At 41.1% G+C, this 23,277-nt stretch overlaps 1 protein-coding gene across 2 annotated transcripts; it reads left to right on the plus strand.

Moving 5' to 3' along the window:
- Nucleotides 1–126: 126 nt before the first annotated feature.
- ZC2HC1B (zinc finger C2HC-type containing 1B) lies at nucleotides 127–21,274 on the plus strand. 2 transcript variants are annotated; one of them, XM_045010170.1, is made up of 8 exons: nucleotides 127–1,311; nucleotides 7,894–7,958; nucleotides 8,283–8,402; nucleotides 9,776–9,914; nucleotides 14,299–14,429; nucleotides 15,770–15,863; nucleotides 18,913–19,003; nucleotides 21,099–21,259. In XM_045010170.1, the coding sequence occupies exons 1-8, from the start codon at nucleotides 1,290–1,292 to the stop codon at nucleotides 21,121–21,123; spliced, it is 687 nt and encodes a 228-aa protein (XP_044866105.1). In that variant the 5' UTR covers nucleotides 127–1,289; the 3' UTR covers nucleotides 21,124–21,259. The 2 variants fall into 2 exon arrangements, with proteins under 2 accessions (XP_044866105.1, XP_044866106.1); XM_045010171.1 differs by lacking the exon at nucleotides 14,299–14,429 and having other exon boundaries at nucleotides 21,099–21,274.
- The last annotated feature ends 2,003 nt before the right edge of the window (nucleotides 21,275–23,277 follow it).

The raw sequence follows: 23,277 nt of genomic DNA on the forward strand, positions 1-23,277 counted from the left end.
CACACAGAAAAAAGAGTAGAGTATGCTACATACATGTGACATAACAAAAATGCTGTTGCACTTCCTGACTTTCTGGGACCTTAACTCTGCAGCCTTAGCATTGCACTGTGAGGGAGCTAAACTGTATAAATGCAAACACTGGTGCTGTGTGAGGTCTAAATCATCCATGACCTAGGCAGGAACCTCTTGGGGAGGGCAGTGGTTCATCGTAATCAGACACCGTAAACACCTTAGTTCTGACTCTAGCATTGAATCTGCATTGGCTTTGATATCCGTCATTCTGTTTGGTGGCAGTGGACCTATACACCTCAGAAAGGTGAGCAAGAGTTGCCCCTTTATGAGCAGAAAAGGGAAGTACCTCATCTTTGTAGTTCCACAGGACCACAACATGAACATCCTTTCATGCCGTCTTGCCATGGCCAGCTCAATGTAGAAGCCTCTGTGTATGCTGCTTATGGGTGGGAGATTCTGGTAGAATCATAACCTATTTCTAGGATATCGGGTACTATTTTTGGAAGAATTCTGGACTGGTGCCCAGGATATAAGGGGAGAGAATTTAAACTACTGTTAATTTAATCTCATCCCAGTTGGCTAAATCCTGAGCACTTTAAGACTGGTGCCTGTGAAGCTTAAATGAAATTTTTTTTTCCACGGTTTTTCTTAAGTTTTTGTCAGGTTGTTTTATTGCTTTTGGAAGTTTTCTTTAAGTTCAACACAAACTTTCTCTCCTCGATGGGTCTGATGCAATTGTTTAAATTCCTATTGATCCCTAGTATGAACTGACACAGCAGTACGTACATTTCCCTTTCTGTTGTCCTTATGAACACTAAATGAAGGTGAGCAGAAAGCAGTGTGAATCCTCTGTGTATAGAAACTATTCAAAGTGCTTTGGTTATAACATCTATTGCTGCTTGTGAGATTGAACTATTGAAATTGAAACCTAAAACCAGTTTCCTTTTCTCTCAAATCTCTTCCCACATTCTATATTAACCAAATCTGTAGAAATTAGCCCACCTAAATATGATATCTGGGGGAAAAAATTGTCGAAGTCCTGTATGACAAAAACATCTTTGTTCATGCTTTCATTTGACTTTTAGCTATACTAGTTTTCATGTATATCATAGGATAGGGCAGGATGTATGTGTCATAATTGTTAATTATTTGGTTGCTGATAACTGGCAACTTGGATTATTGCAAGCACTTGAACTGTGTAAGTAAAAGTTGACCACCTAGCACCCATGTTTCCTGAAAGTGTTTAAAGAGGGAATTTGAGAAATTTGCATATAGAGATGAGTCAGATGCATGGAACAGGTGAGTATAAAGTGTAATTTTGTGGGTTAGAGTTTATTAGAAATATTGCCACATGCTCTAAAAGAGAACTGTGATCTGTCTTCTAACGTACACAAACCATAATCCTCTGCAGTTGGATATTATGTTCAGTTGCTGAAGCAGAGATGGGAAGTCACGAAAAAGGATATTCTGCTAGGCTTTGCTGCCAAAACTCTGAGCCAGATCAAGCAAGAAAATCTTAATTTATTTTGTCCTACATACCTAAAGAGTAATCACAATTTCTTTAGCTATTCTGATATTTGATTTGCCACAGTCAGTGTCCTGATATGCCTTGCATTATGCCATGAGAATGTTGGTAATATCCTGTAAGCCAGTTTGGGAATGTTTCTATGCTCTAGTTGCCTACAGGAAGGAGAAGCAGGCCTGTTCTTCCCATTGCTGCTTTATTACTGTATTTCCTTTCTCTTGGTTTACCACCTCTATAGGGCAAAAATAAATGAAAGGTAAGGATAAAAAGAGCAGGCCAGAGCAGGAACCAAGACACAATGGGGAAGTCAAGAGTGTTTTTAAAAGGGAGAGAACAGTGGGTGGAATAGAGGTTAAAAAGATGTTGGTTGGAAACAATTAAATTGAGGAGATCTAATGGAATAGAGCTAAAGGTTATAGAACTACTTTTGGTCCTCCATTGTTAACAATGTCACTGCTAATTGTTGTAATCAAGTTACTATATATGCATTGGTATTCTTCTCCTAATGTCTGCTGCAATAAAAAAAACTTGCCAAGAGTCTCATGCTGCTGAATGGCAAACCTTGCCTTCACTTCAATGAGATCACGTGCAGACCCTTAGACCTGCAACTCCTGTGTTTTTTGTTTTGTTTCCCCTCCTGCCATAAATGGGGGCGGGATGGACCTCTTTACAGGTACACTCCAGCAATTTACTGGTTTTTTGCCTGTGCTCAGTGCAGAGAGATTGATATGAAATCAGATTTGTGTTGTGTTAAGACATGGTACTGTTGTTGGTTTGAAAGAAAACTTTAAGAGAACCATTTTCCCCTTGAAAAATGAAGTTCAATCAAAACTCAGATGCTTAGCAAACTCATGTCAATTTCACAGAAATTTTATTTTGAAGGAAAAAGTGACATTCTGACAGTTTCAAAATTAAACCTTTTGATATTTCACTTTGAAACTACAGTACTTTGTTTTGAAAATTGTATTTTGTATTCAATTATTTCTTTTGTCAATCTTCTGTAGAGAATTTTGAACTTGCAGGCTTTTCCAAATTATAATGAAAACAAAATTAATCCTCAAAATGGAATTTCCATCCTCCACAGCTCTACTTGCCACTGTCATGTTTTAGTTTAACATAACTTAATTCCCAAGTTTAGATTAGTTAGATTCTGACATTGTAAATGAATAGTGTTTTGGGGTTTTTTTTTTAGGGCATATTTTTCATTTTGTATAATCAAGTTTGCAATTTGCTATAAGAACATGTTTAGGCACCTAGGAATTTTTCAGGTATTCCCTGAAGTCATAGGAGAAATACTTCATGTCCCCCTCAGCCCTTTGCTCTGTTCTTTGGATCCCTGACTTTCCAGTATACAGCTTTAAGCTGGCACTGACCATCTAGTCAAGAGCACTTGAAAATGGTTTTGCTTCCCTCAGAAATTTGAGAAATTAGGGTAAGTACTAATATACGCTGCTCTCTTCTTTCTTTGTACCTCCAGATCGTCTTATGACACAAGATCATAAGGACACTATTAGGAATATGAAGTGAAGTTTTATGTTTAGTTTATACTTGTATGCATGGAACTGATCAAACATTTATGGCTTCCCAAAATGCCTGCAGTTATCTTCTGTACTGGGTTTGGTACAGCATAACTTTAAAAATAGAGAGGTGGCTTGTGTCTAAATATATGCAAACTTATAACTTACTGGGGTTGTGGTACAGGCTGTTATATGTATAATGGCATATCAGCTATCCTTATTAATAAACCTACTACTTGGCTTAGTCTGGATCACTCCCAGCTATTTGAACAAATACTAAACTTCTGCTAGCCCCTTAATACAAAATTAACTTGCAAGTGAACATTACTTATCTGCTATGAAATAAAATATTTCTTGAATATTATTTAATGCATCTGCTAAATATTCTGTCACAAAAGAAAAAAGGCTGCGTCACAATTGTAATAACAATGTGTCTTACTGCTTTTAAAAATATAGGCAATCCATCTTCAAGGTGACTGAGTCACTGCATCATTAAGGATCCTAATTTTTTTATGTGGCTTATGAATTAAAAGGATTGAATAAAGCAAAACCTCACTGGGCATCCAGCTTCTCCTTTTTTTGGTGAGCTGTAATCTCTGTAGTGACATACTTTCTGTATTGTATCACATCTCCACTCTTCCATTATGATGTCATAGAATGACCTTGTTCTTTGCCATGCTGAAGCAGCATGAGGAAGATCAGGTCTACTTCAATCGCAGTAACTGGTTTTGCAATACTGATTTCCTTTGTAGTCTGAATCAAAGGTACCCCTACATTTTGTTTCATAGTGTATAGGGCAATTTCAGCTTTTGCTTATACAAGTTACTGTTCCAGTCTCATACATGACATTCTAGATATTAAAACACTAGGGAAATTAAGTCAACACCTTTACAAAAGTTAGTTACACCGCTCCTTGTTCTAGGTTTTATCTAACGCCTCATTAGCACTTGTTAAAGATGGTTCATGGGTGACTAGATAACTGCCTAAAGAGCCTTTCAGTTTTATGGACCTGCATGGTCCCTGGAGGTGGTTGTTTTTAAGTTAAAAATACTAATTTTGATTTTTGTTTCATATTTTTGTAGTATGAGAATTCAAAATGGAATTTCTCAAAATGAAAAGCTTTTACATTTTTTGTTTCAGAAAACAGTTTTGGTTTTACCGAGTTTTCCCCCTTTTTTCTCTCACTGGTGAACTTGTTTTCCCACAAGAAAAGTCAGGGGGAGGGAAGTAAAACAGTACTTTCTCACTTTAAAAAAAAAAAAAAAATTCACAATTTTCTGGTGTGGGAAGGAAGAGTAGGAATTTTCTCGCTGTTTTGAAAAAAGTTTGAAACGTTAAACTTCTTGACATTTGTTTTGAAAACTAAGTGCTATTACCTGATTACTGTTTTGGCCTATGGAAAATAAACTGTTGCAGTCAGTTCTTAAGGGAAAACTATCAGTGTGTCACCACCAGCGAAATTGGCATGCTTGTGTGCAAAGTCAGTAGAGAGGCCAAGGATTTGAATTGCTATGGAAGATTAACTGCCTCGAGATGGCCACTCCACATCAGGGTACTTGTGCTGTATTTGCCCCTACATTTCAGTCTCTAGGGTTTCTAACCTCTCACACTGCGTACATTTTAAGGCTAATGTTAAAATAATTACGTAATACATAGGTCACGAAGAGGGTCTGTACATCTGGGTATAGTGCTTAGATTATCCACAAATACAAAGTTGTTTTTAAAAGTCACGTGATACATAGAGCACCTAATCAGCAATAGCCCTAATTTAGGTGAATAAATTTAAGAATACAGTTTAGATATTAGCATCCACGTACCCAGCTACATAACTCATGAGAAGTTGTACAGAGGTTTGGTACTAATGCACAAAGCAAACTATACAGGAGGTGTATCCACATGTCTGCAACTTGCTAGGGAAGCTGTCAGGAGTACAAAATAAAACTGATTGCCATCAACCACTCCCTTTGCTTTCACAGCCCCATGCTGCATTTCTATAGTTTGGGTAGGGAAAGTCAAAGAAGAATGGAAAAGTGGAGTCTTTTTTGTCTGGGCAAGAGCCCCACCCACCCCTGTGACTGGTGTGGAGGGTGGCTGTAAACCAAAGTCCACTGGCAAAATCTCAATTTGTGTGGATCTTAGACAACTTAATAAAAGCATGTGTGGAGAAAGACACATGGTTCCTGAATTTAACCCAACACAAGTCTTAAAGTTAGATGCTATCCCAGCCTTTTAGCAAATCCCCCTTGCTAAAGAATCTATGTTAACTATACTCCTCCCCATTTGAAAGGTACTGTTTGAATCATTTTCTATTTGGCATATCTTCAGCACCAAAGCATTTCCAAAAAAGACTGTCTTGGCTTGTGTCAGGTTTGTCTGGTATCCTTTGCAATGCAGCTGTTTGGTATATGGTAGAGATAAAAATGAACACTGAGAGTGATTACATGCAGTTTTGCGACATTTTCAACAAGCTCAGTCTGAGAAACATGAATTTGGAAAGAAGCAGATAAAATTTCTAGGACTCATACTTGGCAAACAGAGAATTCAGCTGGATTCCAACAAACTGAAAGCATTACTCACCTTACCTGACTCCAAAGATGCTTCTACTGTAAGATGTTGCCAAAGGCTTTAATGACCTCATTCTGGCAGCAATTCTAGCATCTGCCAGCTAACATCAGAAAATTAGAGATGAACAACTAAAGGATGAGACTTGCCAGAAACTGACTCAATTCTGCCAAAGAAGGTGAGGTCAAAGGAGTCGCCTTCCAGCAGACCCATATTGGTAGGACCAAAATGACCTTCAGACAGTGGATGGTGTTTCTGAAAGGACAATGCATTCTTATCCCTGTGGTACTTCAGAAAGAGATGCTTGCCAAAATCCATTGACTCCAAAGTATAAACAAGCACAGAGCACAAGCACAACAATCCATATGATGGCCTGGTCTGCGTAGGCAAATTCAGACTTTAGTAGAGGGCTGCAAGATACGTAAAATAGGGACGTGGGTGGGAGAAATCACCAGAACCATTACTCTCTGCAGAGCTACCTGACAGACCTTGGCAGTAGTTAGTCACAGATTTGCCTTTCTGGAAAGTGCACACATGCATTATTGTAGTTGATTGATTACTTTTCCAGATATATTGACAGATTTCATCAGCACCGGTCATCCAGAAACAAAAGTCAGTAGCTGCAAGATATGGAGCTCCAGAAGTCCTCATATCTAATAATGAGCCTCAGTTTACCTCTGAAACCTTCCTAGCATTTGCACAAGACTTTAATTTTGAACACTGTACTAGTAGTCCACATTACCCTAGAGTAATGGGGAGGTGCAGAGAGCAGTGTGGACTTTAAAAAGACTTCTGCAAAAATCACTGGACCCACATAAAGCATTCCTTGGCATATCAGTCAACACTGTGTCTGAACTATCTCCAGCCGAACTTCTGATGGGAAGATGATTCAGGATGCCTTTACCTGGTTCAGCTTAAACCTAAGTGGTCCAACCTGAAGAAATTTTAAAAAACAGTATACCAAAATAAAAATTCAGCAACAACGAAATTTGAATGTTCAGCACAGAACAAAAGCACTACCTGAACTGACATCAGGGAACAAAGTTTGGCTTAAAAGCTCCCAGAACTTGGCAGAAATTCCCACATCCTACCTAGCGGGAACTCCGCCAGTACTTCTCTGGAGGGATTGGGTTCTTCTGCAGTGTTTCCTGACAACAAAGAGAGGTTCTGGAACCTGCAGGTACTTAGTTGGGAAGTGATCCTCCTCCACAGGGAACTCCTTGCACAAACTCAATATGGAAATAAGAACGTGGCTTGGAAGACTGATCAGACCCCTTCAAAGACTTGAACTTTAGAATAGTGATCAGGACTATTTAATTCCTTAAAACTATTTGCACTACTCTAGCCCCTTATCAATTGCATTTAAAGTTCATTTTGAACTGTGGGGGGGGGGAGGTGTATACGTTGTCTTAGTCTTTAATCTTTTATTATAAAGAAAGGGAGATGTGGTGGGTTTATAGCATTTATGGTCCTCTAGAGAGGACCAGGATGTGTTGCAGCTGGGAGTTTAATAAAGGTAGAAATTTTCTGGTTGAAGAATTCTCCAGTTGGTGCTTAAACATGGCTCTTGTGTTTGTCCTCACACTACACCATCTCCGCAGAGTCACAACATGACCTGTCCATCACTCCTTTCTCAGGCACAGAACAATACAGGAAAAGCAATAGGCCAGAGGCAGCGGAGAGTTAAAACAGCTTGCAGCTGGGCAGGAGGGAGGGGGACTCATGAGCCTCTCCTTCCATTGGGCAGTGGGGAAGGAGCAGGACTGGGGAGGAAGCCAACAGCTCAGAGGGTGAGATGTCAGAGGAACTGACATGCTAAAGATACTTGTCTTCAATAGCAGAGAGTAGGATGTTAGAACTAGTATATAGGAGAAGATCAGTTGGCTTAGAGCCGAAGTTAGAATTTTATCCATTTAGGCATTTATCATCCTAGTATCTAAATGTGCCACTTGGTAAGTCTTCAGTTGAATGGTAACCCCTCACATTTCTTATATTAAACTGTAAAGCAACTGTCATGGAAATGGTGAAGCTGGCCCCGCCAGTTGGTAAGACAAACAGAGGAAATGGAGGCCTGTGGAGTATGGAATTTACTCCACCACTGAGGTGAAGAGATCACAAAAGGGGGAAGGAAAAAACCCACAGGTGACTTTCGTTGTGAGAAAGTGCCCTTTATATAACCAGTTCCAGAAATCATAGGACCTGCTCTTACCATTGATTGGGGGGAGGGGGATAAGAAATCCTGTGAAACTAATAGTTGATATGTTGAATTTTATACAGCTGCTGGAAGTCAAGATTTGCTAGCTTGTGAAACCTGTGGAAGACATTTTGCACAAGATGTTCTGGTAAAACAAAGGCTTTTTTCCCTCTACTTTAAGTTTTATGCGTCTATGGGGGAATTGTGAGGGTTGGGGAGCAGTAAATGCCAGTAGGTTAAACACAGATGTTGAAAGGAATTTTCACTCTGACTGTAAATAAAGAAGACTAACTGATCTGATCAGTATTCAGAGTACTGACCTGCCTTGTGGTGTAAATCGGTTATTTGTGCTTTCTCTCATCTAGCAATATTCCAGACTCTGGCAGAAATAATTATAATGTCTTAGACAGAAGCCGCATTAGCAGAACATAAGGTCTTTGCCATAAGATTTTGTTTTTTCTTTGCATCCCAGTTAAGGCACGAGCCAATATGCAGGAAAGTCTTCAACAAAAAGCGCAAAACTTTCAATTCTTTGAAACAGAGACTGCAGGGAACTGAAATTCCCTCAGTGAAGAAACAGCCACCACCAAAGGTATTGTTAAATTGTAGCCGGCATGTTGCCTTCATTCTAATCTCTTTGGTCAACGAATGTTGTCATTCACTCCAGCAATGAATGGGTGTCCTGAATGAGCCTAGGGTTCTTCGCTGTGTGTGGCATTCTCTCTTGGGAAATGCTGTCTCCTTGACTGGGTCTGGCTTTGTCCTTGCCTTCCCCTGTCCCCAGCCCTAGCCTTTGTTCTTTATCAAGTGCTAATAAGTGGCTTGTTGCCTCCCCTAACTTGAGGCTTCCTCTCGTGCAAGAGCCATGCTGGTGTACAGTGAAACCGTTAGGAACACATGGAGGCCTCAGTTCTTATAGGAGTCTTCCTTAAAAAGAAAATAGATGAATAACATACAACGGGTCAGCAACCTTTCAGAAGTGATGTGCTGAGTCTTCATTTATTCACTCTAATTTAAGGTTTCGTGTGCCGGTAATACATTTTAAACCTTTTTAGAAGGTCTCTTTCTATAAGTCTGTAATATATAACTAAACTATTGTATGTAAAGTAAATAAGGTTTCAGAATGTTTAAGAAGCTTCATTTAAAATTAAATTAAAATGCAGAGCCCCCCCTGGACTGGTGGCCAGGACCTGGGCAGTGTGAGTGCCACTGAAAATCAGCTCGCGTGCCGCCTTCGGCACCCGTGCCATAGGTTGCCTACCCCTGACACACAAGCTTCTGACAGCTTCCTCTCTAGTTAGGTCCGTGAGAGGAAGTGATGGTAGGACACTGATCTAGTGCAGGAATGTTCAAGGTTCAGCTCAAGAGCCATCTGTGGCCTGTAAAGTCCCAAGGACAAAGCTGCAGCATTTCATTGCTATTAAATTCAAACAGTAAGCATTTTTTATTCCTTTATTTATTTAAGGAAGATCATTATCTGTATTGCTATGGTAGCCATAGGGTCTAAGAAGGACTGGGGCACACACACAGCATTTGTCTCACAGATGCCAGTACTATGGTTGTGTGCTGTTTATCATAGAATCCAATTTCAGACTTTGCAGAATCCAATTTCAGAGTTTGACTGATTGAGGGAAGAGGCAAAAAATGTAAGAGGAGATCAAAAGGGAGGGGGGAGAAGTGATTTGTCATGCTAACTTTCATATTTCATCCAGTATAAACTATAGTCTCTGTGACCTAAATGTCTTGATATGAGAGGCTATTTTTTTATTGTCCCTTGGAGCACTGGTTAATTTGTGAGGATGGGGAGATAGGTCAAATCCACTTTCCTGAGTCATACTAAGATTTTGTTCTGTTTAATATTTCTTCTTCCTCTTGAAATTCTATTTAGAAAAGAACTCAGTCAAAGTCTTTATATATCCCCATAGAGGGATATATAGAGTTTGTTGCAATACATTCCCTTTACAGAAACAACCAGAAAAGAAATCCAACTGGAGACAGCTGCATGAGGACTTTATTAATGCTATTCAGTCAGCCAAGCAAGCCACAAAAGCCATGAAAGAGGGCCGACCCCTTCCTCCTCCTCCACCTCCAAGCGTCAATCCAGGTTTGTGATTTAGTTTCACTTACTGCTGCTCTTGTACTTGCTTATCTTTGTAAAACAGTGAGCTCCTGTTATTCACAGATGGGCTTCAGCTTTACTCCATTCTGCACAACCCAAGGTGCACATTACTTCCCTCATTCCTGATTTGTTTTTTAAAATGTAGTGGTGGAGCAGAGCATGTATTAGGGGCAGCCCTGGGAGCAGCTAAAGAGGGTTTCTGCGTTCAGTGAGTAGTAGCATCAGGGAGAAGTAGAGCAACATAGATGAATTGCAGAGGAAGAAAAATAATTGAACCTTTCAACCTTAATGGTAGCAACTCCTCAGCCTAGTAGCAGAGCTCTGGGGTGGGAGTTGGGATGCTTGGGGTCTAGTCCTGACTGGCATTGACTAACAAAGGGTGAAATTCACACCTTACCACTTGGAATAAACTGTCAGTCAGGCATAGGCCTCATGCTAGCCCTCTGCATTGGGATGAATGTCACCTTTTGGCTTTTCAGAGGTCAGTAAGGGAGGTGTGGGTGCTCAGTACCTTTGAAAGTTGAGCCTCTTGCTTCTCATAGACTTTAAGGCCAAAAAGGACCATCGTGATAATCTAGTCTGACCTCCTGCACATCACAGGCCACAGAACTTCACCCACTCCTGCAACAGGCCCATAACCCCTGTCTGAGTCACTGAAGGCCTCAAATCCATTAAAGATTTAAAGTTACAGAGAAGCTACCATTTACTCTAGTTCAAACCAGTAAGTGACCCGTACTGCAGAGGAAGGCAAAAACCCACCATGGTATTTTCCAATCTGTCCTAGAGTGTGTGTGGGGGGGGGGGAGGAGGAGGAGAGAATTCCTTCCTGACACCAAATATGGTGATCCGTTAGACCCTGAGCATGTGGGTGAGACCAACCAGCCAGACACCTGGGGAAGAATTATTTTAGTAACTCTGAGCCCTCCCCATCTAGGGTCCCATCTCTGGTTGTTGGAGATATCTGCTAATACCACATGCAGATGGGCTGTGTCATTTTAGGCATCATACCATCCCCTCATAAACTTATCAGCTCAATTATGAAACAAGTTAGGTAATTTTCCCCTACTACTCCCCTTGGAAGGCTGTTCCAGAACTTCACTCCTCTGATGGTTAGAAGCTCATCTAATTTCAAGCCTAAACTTGTTGATGGCCAGTTTATATCCATTTGTTCTTGTGCCAGCATTGGGCCTTAACTTAAATAACTCCTCTTTCTCCCTGGTGTTTACCCCTCTGATGTACTTAGAGAGCAATCATATCTCCCCTAAGCCTTCATTTTGTTATGCTAAACAAGCCAACTCCTTAAGTCTCTTCTTGTAAAGTAGGTTCTCCATTCCTCTGATCATCCTAATAGCCTTTCTCTGCACTTGTTCCAGTTTGAATTCATCTTTCATAAGCATAGGAGACCAGAATTGTGCACACTATTCCAGATGAGGTCTTACCAGTGCCTTGTACAATGATAACACTTCCCTGTCTCTACTGAAAATACCTCACCTAATGCATCCTAGGATTGTATTCGTTTTTTTCATGGCCATGTCATATTGGCATTTCTGAGTCATCTGTGATAGACCAAAACACCCAGGTCTTTCTCTTCCTGTCGCTTCCAACTGGTAAATCCCTAGCTCGTAGCAAAACTCTTGTTGTTAGTCCCTAACTACACGACCTTACACTTTGCACTATTAAATTTCATCCCATTTCTACTACTCCAGTTTTCAAGGTCATCCAGATCTTCTTGTGTGACATTCCAGACCTCCTTTGTATTGGCAATATCTCCCAACCTGTGTCATCCATACATTATATTAGCACATTCCCACATTTTGTGTCAAGGTCATTAATGGTCAAAAGACAAATCCTTGAGGAACTCCATTAGTAACTTCCCTTCAGCCTGATAGGTGAGCTATCAGTATGACTCACTGTACTCTCCCCTTTAACTAGTTCCTTACCCACCTTTCAATTCTAAGTTAATTCCCATCTTCTCCAATTTTATAATTTACTGAAATCCAGATAGATTAGATCCACTGCATTTCCTTTGTCTAGAAAATTGAAGATCTTCTTCTCAAAGAAAGAGATCTGGTTGGTCTACCTTTTGTAAAACCATGTTGTATTGTATCGCCTTTACTGTTTACCTCTGACTTTTAGAACAAATTTTGAAAGACAGAATAATACGACTTGGCATACAACTGAGATCAAACTAATGGTCCTTTAACTTACATATATGTATTATATTTGCAATTCTCCAGTCATAGGGTATAACCCCCGAGTTTATGGATTCATTAAAAATCCTTGCTATTGGGCTTGCAATTTCATGTGCCAATTCATTTAATGTTCTTGGATGGAGATTAGCTGGGCCCCCCAATTTGTTCTCATTAAGCTGTTCGTTTTGCTTTCACCTTGGATGTGGTAATTTTCTACTTTAATATCCTTGTTCCCATTAGCCACCCTGCCATTGTCCCCAAGCTCCTCATTCTGGTTATTTAATACTGAGGCAAAGTATTTGTTTAGGTGTTGGGCCCTACCTAGAATTATCTTTAATCTCCACCCCATCCTTCGTGCTTAGCAGTCCCACTTCTTTTTTTGTTTTCTTTTTAGTTATATGGCTAAAGAACCTTTTTACTACTGGTTTTAATGTCCTTTGTAAGGTTTTTCGCAGTTCTCACTTTATCCTCACATTTTTTGACCTCCAAGAGGTAGCTTTCCTTGCTGATCTCTCCCTTTTTCCATTCCTTGTAGGCTTTCTGCTTTCTTTTAATAGCCTGTTTGAGATGCTTGTTGAGCCAGTTTGGTCTTGCAACACTTCTGTATGAGATTTTCCCTTTCCCCTCTCTTCTCACGCACCCTCCCCCCTTGGAATGCAGGCTTCAGATAGTTTCTGCAACTTTGACTTAAAATGATTCTAAGGCTCCTCTACATTCAGATCCCTGAGTTCCTCAGTCCAGGCAACTTCCCTAAAATTAGTTAAAGTTTTCAGGGAATTAGTTAAAGTTTTTCCTTTTTGAAATCAATGACCCTAGTTGCAGACATACTTTTGTTTATTCTTCCATTTAGTTTAAACTGAATTAACTCATGTACCTCTGTACCAGATGACAGGAGGATAGCAAATGTAATGCTGATTTTTACAAAAGGCTCCGGAGGCAATCCTGATACTTACAGGCTGGCAAGCCTAACTTCAGTACCAGGCAAATTGGTTGAAACTATAGTACAGAGGTGGGCAAACTACGGCCTGCAGGCCACATCCAGCCTGCGGGACCATCCTGCCCAGCCCCTGAGCTCTCAGCTGGGGAGCCTAGTCCCTGGCCCCTGCCCCGTAGCCTCACCTTACCGCACCACCAGCGGTCTAGCCCACCGCTCCTGCCAGGCAGCGCGGGCGGCATGGCTGGCTGCGTCAGGGCTGTGAGCTTCTGCTGCTCTGAGCAGCATGGTAAGGGGGCAGAGGGTTGGATAAGGGGCAGGGGGTCCCCAGGGCTGTCGGGACAGAGAGTAGGGGCCAGTTGGATGGGGTGGAGGTTCGGGGGGGCAGTCAGGGAGCAGGGGGGATTGAATAGGAGATGGGGTCCCAGGAGGGCGCGGTCAGGGAACAAGTAGCAGGGGGTTTGGGTGGGTTGGGAGTTCTGAGGGGGGCAGGAAGTGGGAGGGGACGGATGGGGGTGGGGGCAGGCTGTTTGGGGAGGCACAGCCTTCCCTACCCAGCCCTCCATACAGTTTCGCAATGCCGATGTGGCCCTCGGACCAAAAAGTTTGCCCACCTCTACTATAGTATATAGTACAGTAATCCTTTTGGTTAATCACATAGACGTTTAACAAAAAATGGCAGATTTTTCTAGAGTTTTATTCAATTTTATTTTTTTAAAAGCCAAGCATAATATAATCCTCCACATTTATGAGAAGAAATGCTACTCTCTGATCCAGGCTACACAGCCTCAACGTAGCGCTCTCTTGCCCACTCTGCATTCATTCCACATGTGGAACTCCAGTTGTGCTTAGTGAATGCAGAATAGAGATTTGTAGTGCAATATCAGAGGGGAGAGAAACTCCCATTGATTTCAGTGGGCTTTGGACCAAGCTCTGTATGTCAACAAGAATCTCAGCACTTTGCAATTCATCATGGCACCCAGCCTTCATCTCTACAACAAACAGATCAAATTAACATAGTTGCCAAGGTGTGTGGAATTTTGCCAAGAGCAGTTCTTAGCATTGATGGGGAAATTGAGGCACAGTGAGGGGAAGCGACTTGCCCAAGGTCACCCAGCATACAGGCAAAGCTGGGAATTGATCCCAGGTCTCCTGAGTCCTAGTCTCCCAGAGAGTAGTCAAGATATTGAGAGAGAATTATGAGCTGTTGATTCAATCATACCTGTTCCTTTGTTGTAATCAGACTATATTCAGTGTCCCTACTGCTTGAGAAGGTTTAATGAAGCTGCAGCAGAGAGGCACATCAGTTTTTGCAAAGAACAAGCTACACGACGTGTCTTTGCACCAGGCCAGAAAGCAGCCAAACAGGCCCCGGTAAGGAACACATTTGCCTTGTGTTTTCTTGCAGACAGGCTCACCAGACAGAATCGGTTGTGATGTAGGGAGAGAAGCACCACATTTATATGTAGCTTTAAACCACAGTGAAGCTCATAAGAACAGCCGTACTGGGTCAGATCAATGGTCCATCTAGCCCAGTATCCTGTCTATCGACAGTGGCCAATGCCAGGTGCCCCAGAGGGAGTGAACCTAACAGGCAATGATCAAGTTATCGCTCTCCTGCCATCCATCTCCATCCTCTGACACGGGCTAGGGGCACCATTCCTTACCCATTCTGGCTAATAGCCATAATGGACTTAACCTCCATGAATTTATCCCGTTCTCTTTTAAACGCTGTTATAGTCCTAGCCTTCACAACCTCCTCAGGTGAGGAGTTTCACAAGTTGACTGTGCGCTGCATGAAGAACAACTAATGATATTTTTGGTTTTTTAATTAAATGCCATGTGAGTTGCTTCAAAAAATAACACTTCTGTCTGCAGGAAGTTGCAGAAAAGTGTGGTAGCAAACGCTGAGGAGAAAATAATTTCTTCAGACTCTTCTCTAATCAGATTCCAAGAAAGCAGCTGTAGAGTAATGGAAACTAATACAGCTTCCATGCTGTATACAGAGTACTACTGTACTATCCTAAGGGATATATCAAAGGCCGAATTCCTTCGGTAGCCTCCGAAGTAGAGTTAATCCTCTGTGTCTTGACCTGTGCTGCTGTATTTATTCAATGTTTATACAACGTCTACTGAAATATTTTTTTTTAATTTTTTATTAAAACAAAAATTGTTCATTAATAAAAAAAAAAGTGACAGAGTTTGTAACTAGTAATCAGCAAAGTAAAAATCTTGTTATGCCCACCAGTTCATTTTTTTTGAAGTATTTCAATTTTAGAGGAGCAGCAACTTTCTGATGAAAGGAAAGGTAAATCCTCCAATGGAGGGGAAAAAAATCAAGGATAAAATTCTTTATCTTCCACCAAAAGGCTTAAAATACTCCATAGTTAAGATGATGGGTGTCTAATCGAGGGAGTTTCTGGACAACTGGGTGTCTCAAAGGGGTGATGCCATTGAGGGGGAGATGCCTACATGTGTCATTGAAGGGCTGCTTCTCTGAGTGTCTTGGTTGTTTTTGGCTGGATAGGAAAACAATGCTTTGGGGAAGAAGCAAGCTACTGGTGGCCTTGCCCTCTGCCTGGCCTGCTGCTGCTATCTCTGAGGGGATTAAGAACATGGGCTGCTCTCAATGCCTCCAAGAAACCTCTGCTGGAGTTGAGTCCTGGTCAGTTTTGTCATGAAACTATGCAAACTGTTTGTGTTCTCCTCACCAGGGCAAGCAACAAATGACTCAAAGGAGAGAACCAACCTTAACAAGTGCTGTGGAATCACTCCTTCAGAACAGAGCCCAAGAAGCTGCCATTGCAGGTAAGGAATTGCAATCGATTGGGTGAGTGAACATTCAGAAATACTTGCACAAGGTCATTACTACTCTGCAACTGGGCGTCAGTTACTGCTACCGTTCAGATGTCGCAGAGTAGCATCACCCTGTCCACACTACCACTTTTAGCCAGTTTTGTACCCAGTTAGTGACCTGGCTGGCTCTAACAGCCGTTTGTATCCTCCAACAACATGGTTAACATTATTTTAGTAACCCTGGCAGCTAACAGCGTTTCCTCCTGCCAGCAGCATAGACTAGTTACAGGAAGATAGCCATCTACGGACACCAGTCATCACTCCGTCTGTCTGTGCAGTCTGGGCCCAATCTTGCAAGGTGCTGAGGAGCTCATGAGGCATCAAGCACCTTCAGCTCTCATTGAATTCAATGGGCCTTGAGGGTGTTCAGCAACTTGTAGGATCAGACCCTTCCTGTGAAAGTACATGCCAGAACACATTGGCCCCTGTGCTGTTGGGTGTCATTCTGTGTAGAAATCGTTCGTTCAGGCACTGTAACACCTGCTGAAGCACTATGGAGTAGCTTCTGAGACTTTTCCTAGAACACTACAACAGTCAGTTAGGCAGCATGGTCGGTGTGGCTGCACAAATGTAGTTTTGTTTTTGTGGTGGAGGGTTTTTTAAAAGCAACACTTCTGCTATGTGGACAAAATGTAACCATGTTTGTAATTGGATCATGTGAGTGAGTCACAGACTGGCAAAGAAAATATGGCTGTTTGTGTAGACTAGGATGGGGAGGTGTTGTTATACGTGTAGAACTTGGTAAATGAACAATAAATTTAGATTTCAGCTTAATTCTGTCATGAACAGGAGCAGCTATATCCCTCTTCCTCCCCCCTTCCCCCCCCCCCCCACTGGAAAGGACAAACACACAGAACTAATATACTTAGCACTTCACATCTTCAGAGTGCTGCACAAAACCTAATGGAATCCTTACAATAATCCTGGGAGGTGCAGGGTGAGAAAACAGAGGCAGACCAGTTAAGTGTCTTGACCCATGGCCAGTGACTGAGTCAGTGGCAGAAGTAGAATTAGAACTCAGGAGATCCTGACGAGAGCTGATCACAAAATGGGATTTCCATGCTGTTGGAAACTAGTATTTCTACATTCCTTTTCATCCCAAATCAGGACAAAGTTAAAATGGCAAAATATTTCACAGAATGAAAAACTTCAACTCAGAAATGCCCAAATGCTTTGTTTTTGAGTTGACATTAATCTCTGCATTTGACTGAGCCACTGCAGTGTCTCATGGTAGTTGTGGTTCTGAGTCCCCTCTGCAACCTGGGCAGATTACATCTTCCTTAATGTACCACAGTGTCTCCTTATTATTGAGATACTGCAGTGCTTCATGGGACTTCTGTGGCTGAACCAGTGTGGTTCTTTATGGGACCCAGAAATACACCTTCCATAGGGCACTGCAGTAATTAAGGCAGATGCAGAGATTGTCAACCCAAAGTAAAAACATCATTTCAGTTTTTTCTATGGAAAATGCCGACAAAATCATTTCCCAAAGAAAAAGTTCACTTTTGACACAACCCCATTTTCCAATTGCAACATTTCAATTGCAAATCTTCAACCAGCCCTAGTCCTGAACTTGCTTCCCTAGAACACTCTTTAGAAAAGAAATGCGGGAGGGAGGGAGAGGTTTTAAAGCTTCCAAGTAGGAAGCATTGGAGAGTTTTTAAAAATTACTTGTCTGTATCCCTTTGTACCTTGGGTTTTGTCTTTTTCTAAGCCTTTGGGTTTTCAAAAATGACTAGAAATGCATTAAAAGTGAGCTAGGCATTTTTAAAATGTAAACATTCCCCTGCATGCCTTGGAACCCCAATACTTGCAGCATGATGCAAATAAATGCATCACCGCAGAAAGTGAAACTGAGGAGAGAGAGTTTTTCAGTAGTAGTCCTTGAGGAAGAGAATTAGTTTTTAGCATTTGAGCTCTATTATTGAGAAGTAAGGTTAATGGCAGTGAAGGATTTTGCTAAATGAAGAATTCAGTAATGCTGCAACATCTTCCTTTTGCTCTCAAAGAACCAGGTTGTGACTAGAAGCAAGAGGAGTAATGCACCATTATTATTCCTCTGTATAATAGTTATTTTGTAGATGGCAGCAATTTGAAATCTGTTGGATCAAGCTTGATGTAGGTTTAATATTAATGTGAAATAAAAATACAGCTTAGTAAACTGAATCTTTCTATCTGTTAAAGTGGACCTTGTTGAAGGAATGGGGCAGAAATTAGATTAATTTCCCTTGCCACTTGGTGTCACTATAATTCCAATATATCTGCTGTCCTTATTTTCATTTCTTACATATATTGCAATTGCACATTATTGGGCTGGAAACGCTGGAATCTTTTCCTTGTAATTCAGTCTGAGATCTTTTATAATGGGTGTTTAAAGATGAGTATTTACCCAAATGACAAGGGGGGCCCATTATCCTTCTGCCTTTTGAGATCCCTGAATGAAAGGTACTATGAAATGCCAAGTATTATTGATATGACACCGCTGTCAGCGGACGTGTAATCTGTGTGACAAGGTTTCTTTTGACCCACATAGGGCACCCACATTTTTAGTCTTACTGCAGTCACTAGACATTCTGACTTGTTCATTCTTCTCTTACACTGATTTCTTTTTATTTGATTTTGACATCCCTTTATCTGAAGCATATAGGTGCATGGGACAACAAATTAGTAATAACAACATGGAGGCTATGGCAGACTTCCCATACAAAACAAGAAACCCTTAAACACACCAAACACACTGAATTTGGCATTCAGTATTTTTTAAGAGCGGAGGGGGGGAGCGAAGTTAGAAACCAGGTGCTATTTGTTATCTCTCCCACTGTTGGGCTTGGTACGCTTCTTTCAGGGTCCATTCTCCTCCCCGCCCATCAGACTCTGTTTTAAAAATAAGTTACATTAATGATTATTGGAGCTATAACCCAGGCAGATATATGTATGCGTGTATTTTGCAATAATTCATTTAATGTAAAAATTATTGAGATACAGTACTGTGCTTTTAAAGGACCTGCTGTGCAGTCCTCTGCTGGAATGCCAGAGAGAACCAAAAAAACATCCGGTGCACCCTTTGGAAAAAATACTTCAGGAGATTCTCGGTAAGAAATATCTTATACTGAGGCTTGGAGGGATTAGATTTTTATCAGTAAATGTTGGTAAACATCAATTTCACTGTGCACACATACAAACTGACATATTATCAAATACAAAATTTACAGATAGACAAAAACAATGCTTGAGAAGTTATTAGAGTTTGCTTCAAAGATATTTACTTGGTATGTTTTGATCTGTGATGTTGACAATTTGTTTTAACAATTATAAAGCTTTAACTTCTTAATATTAACATCTATTGTCATTAAATAATTCTGACTCTAACTTCCCACAATCGTGAAAATTTAAATTAATTAAAAATTGAAAAAAATTGATATTGTCCATCAAAATTATTTTTAAAAAACTCATTCTGCCAAGCCGATGTATATTTTACAATAAGGTTAATCAAATGATCAGATTTGCTCGGCTTGTTAAATGTAAAGAACATATACAGTATGTAGAAATATGTCACAACAAGGGTCGCTGGAAGTTAATGTAGCAGAATTTCTACCATTCTGTGACGGGAGGGTCTCCTTATGGGCTTTTCTGATATTCTTTTCTATAGAACTTTGAGTTTTCTCAAGTGTTGGGTGGAACTCTTTTGGCAGGTAAGGGAACAGTTTCAATGTAAACTGATAATGCTTTCTGCCTGAGTCTGCAGACACAGTGGGTATATCTACACAGCAACTAGACATCCGCAGTTGGCCCATGCCAGCCGACTCAGGCTTGGGCTTGGGCTACACGTCTGTTTCACTGCTGTGTAGACTTTCAGGCATGAGCTGGAGCCTGGGCTCTAGGATCCTCCCACCTTGCAGGGTCCCAGAGCACAGGCTCCAGCCCATGCCTGGAAGTCTACAATGCAATGAAACAGCCGCGCAGCCTTAGCTCCGTGAGCCCAAGTTGGCTGGCATGGGCCAGCCACAGGTTTTTCTTTGCTGTATGGACATACCCCAAGAAACATTAGCTTTAAGAACTATGAACTTCCCTGTTGCTTTCAGTCGAATAATCACTCTGAAGTATATTAATAAAAACATCCAGCTATGATACTTACCAAGCATAGGTAGACTATATGAAAGTACGTTCCAGACAGATTTCAAGTTTTACGTTTTACCAGAAATTGAATATTATGTCTATAATATAATTTTTGTCCTTAGAATGGGGCCTGTGAGGTTGAGGGCAGAGAAAATGTCTGATGCGGGAGTGGAAGGTCTCCAAGGCAGGGGAGGGTTCATGTGAAAATCTCAAGTAGGCACTGAAAGCTCTGAGCTTTGGAGGGGACAAGAAATTTAAAACAAGACTGGGCAACAGTTTTATTTCAAATTATTCAATACAAACAAACGTAATTTGGTATGAATTTTCTTTTAAAAATCCAGTGGATTTTTCTGCAAAATCCAGGGCAAAAATTCCAGTGAATAGGGAAAATTTGCTGCCAATTTCCACTGGCTCTAGGCATGAGAAGATTTAATATTAGGGAAAATACCACTCTGGGAAGTATTCCATAATCCACAAGTAACAAAGGAATCAGTTAGAAAGTAGAAAAAATTTGATTTTTCAGAATTTTTCATTGAAATTTTAAATTATTGAAAAAATGTAACCACTTGATAAACTGATAATAACAGAGCAAGCAGTTTCTGTGAAAACGTCCAAAAAACACATGCAAAGAATTTGTCAAGGTTTGAAAGCATCCAGTCAACTCTAGCATAAGTAAAGTCTAATAAGAAATGCCCTAGATTTCACCCACCTGGCCAAGGCCCATTGAGTTTATTCTTTTATTACATGTAAAGGTATGTCAGGTTTATGGGCAGTGTGTTTTAATATTTTTTTAATTTAAAAACAGAAGAATGTGTCTGATTTTGGGTTAAGCATTTTTTGTTGTTCCTTTTTTTCTACTCAGTTTCAGTTCATGAACATATGGAGCCTTTCATGAATGCCTAAATAGTTATTCCATGGTTGGCTGAGTTCATCTAACTGGCTGTGATTATTTATGTTGTTTCTGTTGCTTTGGTTTAACCTTATTTTGTTAGGAAAAAAAATATAAGTAACACGATATGAAGGGTTTGTTCCAGTACTAGTAGTAAGTAAATGTCACTTCACTGATTTCAGACTCCCAGCACAAAGCAGAAGATAAGGTGGCAGATCACCCATGACTTGAAATGGCTGCCTTTACTTGTACAGCATTGCTACTGAAGATCCTAGGAAAACAGTTCCATAAAACCATCTGCATTCCAACTTGTCACACAGTTTATTACACGGAAGACAACTGTGTGTTACTAGTTACAATACAATGTGCAAGGTGAAGTTTACAAACTTCCTTAGTTTCTTTTCTAGGATACAAATTATTTTCTAGTGCCCTTTTTAAAGCATAATTGACTTTTTATTTATTTATTTATTGGTACATTGTTCTGCCCCACTTATGACTGGTTAAAAGTGGATACCATCAAGATATTGAAAATTACTTTTAAACATCATTGTGATTGTAATAGAGTGCTCAGAGGACCAGGAAGCCAAGTGGCTGGCATGCCTAACTTCTGGCCCCTTGCTTCTCGGGCAGAGGTACCTCAGTCATTAAGAAGGTGTGTATGATAGGGGGACTTGAGCCCTCCCTCTCTACCAGATTCCAGCCCAAGGCCCTGTGTGAAGCAATGGCAGCAGGGTCCTCCCATCAGAGTCCAAAATCTGGTCTACCCTAGAAAATTAGTCAGTTTAACTATGATGCTCAGTTGTGTGAAAAATCCACACCCTTGAGCAATGTAGTTAAACTGACCTAACCCTTGGTGTAGACAGCGCTAGATTGACAGAAGAATTCTCCTGCCAGCCTAGTTACTGTCTCTGGGGGAGGTGGATTCCCTATGCTGAAGGGAGAACCCCTCCCATCACTATAGGGAGTATCTACACTGAAGCACTACAGCAACACAGCTGTGCCACTGTAGCATTTTAAGTGTAGATAAATCCACTGCCCTGGGCTACTTCCTGTGTCTCTTCAGTTTTGGGAACAGCCACTATAATGTGTAGAGGTTCAACTCAAGCAGCACCCCCTTGTGGACCTTCTGTAGCATCCTGCCACAGTCCCAGGTTCCTCTGAGCAGGACAGATGTAAGATTGGAGGGGTCTAATCTCACAATGTCATTCACACAGCTCAGTCACTGCTGGGTGCTCCTCGGTCTCCTCAGCAATCTCCCTCACTCAGGGACACAGTGCTTCTTCCCTGGAGGCTGTCCTAGCTATCAGGCTCCTAGTGATACTCCGCTCATGTAGGGAGGCAGTTAGTTCTGAACTGTGCAATGTTCTCTCTCCTCCTTTTCTTCTTCCTCTAGGCATGGCATTGGCTGCAGGAATAGGGAGGGCCATAGGCTCTCTTTAACCCTTTTTGTACTGGTGTGAGGTTTCTTAGATTCACCACAGTTAATAAGCCCAAGATGCAAATACCATTTTGCATGTCTTTGTGCATACCATAAAAACATTTATGCCATTCTAATATACCTGTTTGGAAATCGTTGGTGAATTGCTCTCATCAGGTGATAACCAGAGAACCAATCATATTGCATTAAAATGTTAGCATTAAGGATTCTTGCCACGGGCCCGTCTTTCTGACCCCTCAAAAAATTCCCTAATATTTACTGTACACATGCCTCTAGAGCAAGGTAATATCCCTGGAATATTACCGGAAATTAAGAATCTCCAAAAAGTAGTGTGTCCCTAGAGAAACTGTGTGCTTTACACTAAGGCCAGCGGCATGCTTGAGCGATCTACAAAGTTTAGTCTGGGCCAGGTGTGCAGCTATGCCATGAAAACATGAAGAAGTCTGATAGTTATGTACCCTACTATGCAGACTCACCTGAGACATGAGTGTGTTCCTGCTCCTTCTTCGTAGAAAGAGGTGTACTGCAGGAGAAGAGGAAGTGAGTCAAAAGGCAGATAAACTGAGAAAGTGGCAGAAAATGTTTGATAGGTTGAGAGCTATGTCTGCTGGTCCTGTTCACTTCCACTACCATCAGGATTCCAAACTGCTGTTATGGGAGCGTTTCAGAGTTGTGTGTTCTAGGACACTCAACTTCCAGTAGTTACGGTGAACCTTTCTTGACCATGCTGAAGTCCACCAAAAATGTAAGCAACTCAGCTCAGTCTGTCTAATTTTGGTACATCTAATGCTGATTTCAATTTTTTCCTGCCTAACTTAGCTTCCCCCGTAGCTAAATCTTTTGTAGAAGTTAGAGTACAAGATGAATTCTTTATTCAGCCTAGCCCTACTCTGCCACCTAAGGTCAGGCCTACTTCCTCAGCC

Source organism: Mauremys mutica, chromosome 3, assembly GCF_020497125.1.
Source record: "Mauremys mutica isolate MM-2020 ecotype Southern chromosome 3, ASM2049712v1, whole genome shotgun sequence".
Lineage (NCBI taxonomy): Eukaryota > Metazoa > Chordata > Testudines > Geoemydidae > Mauremys > Mauremys mutica.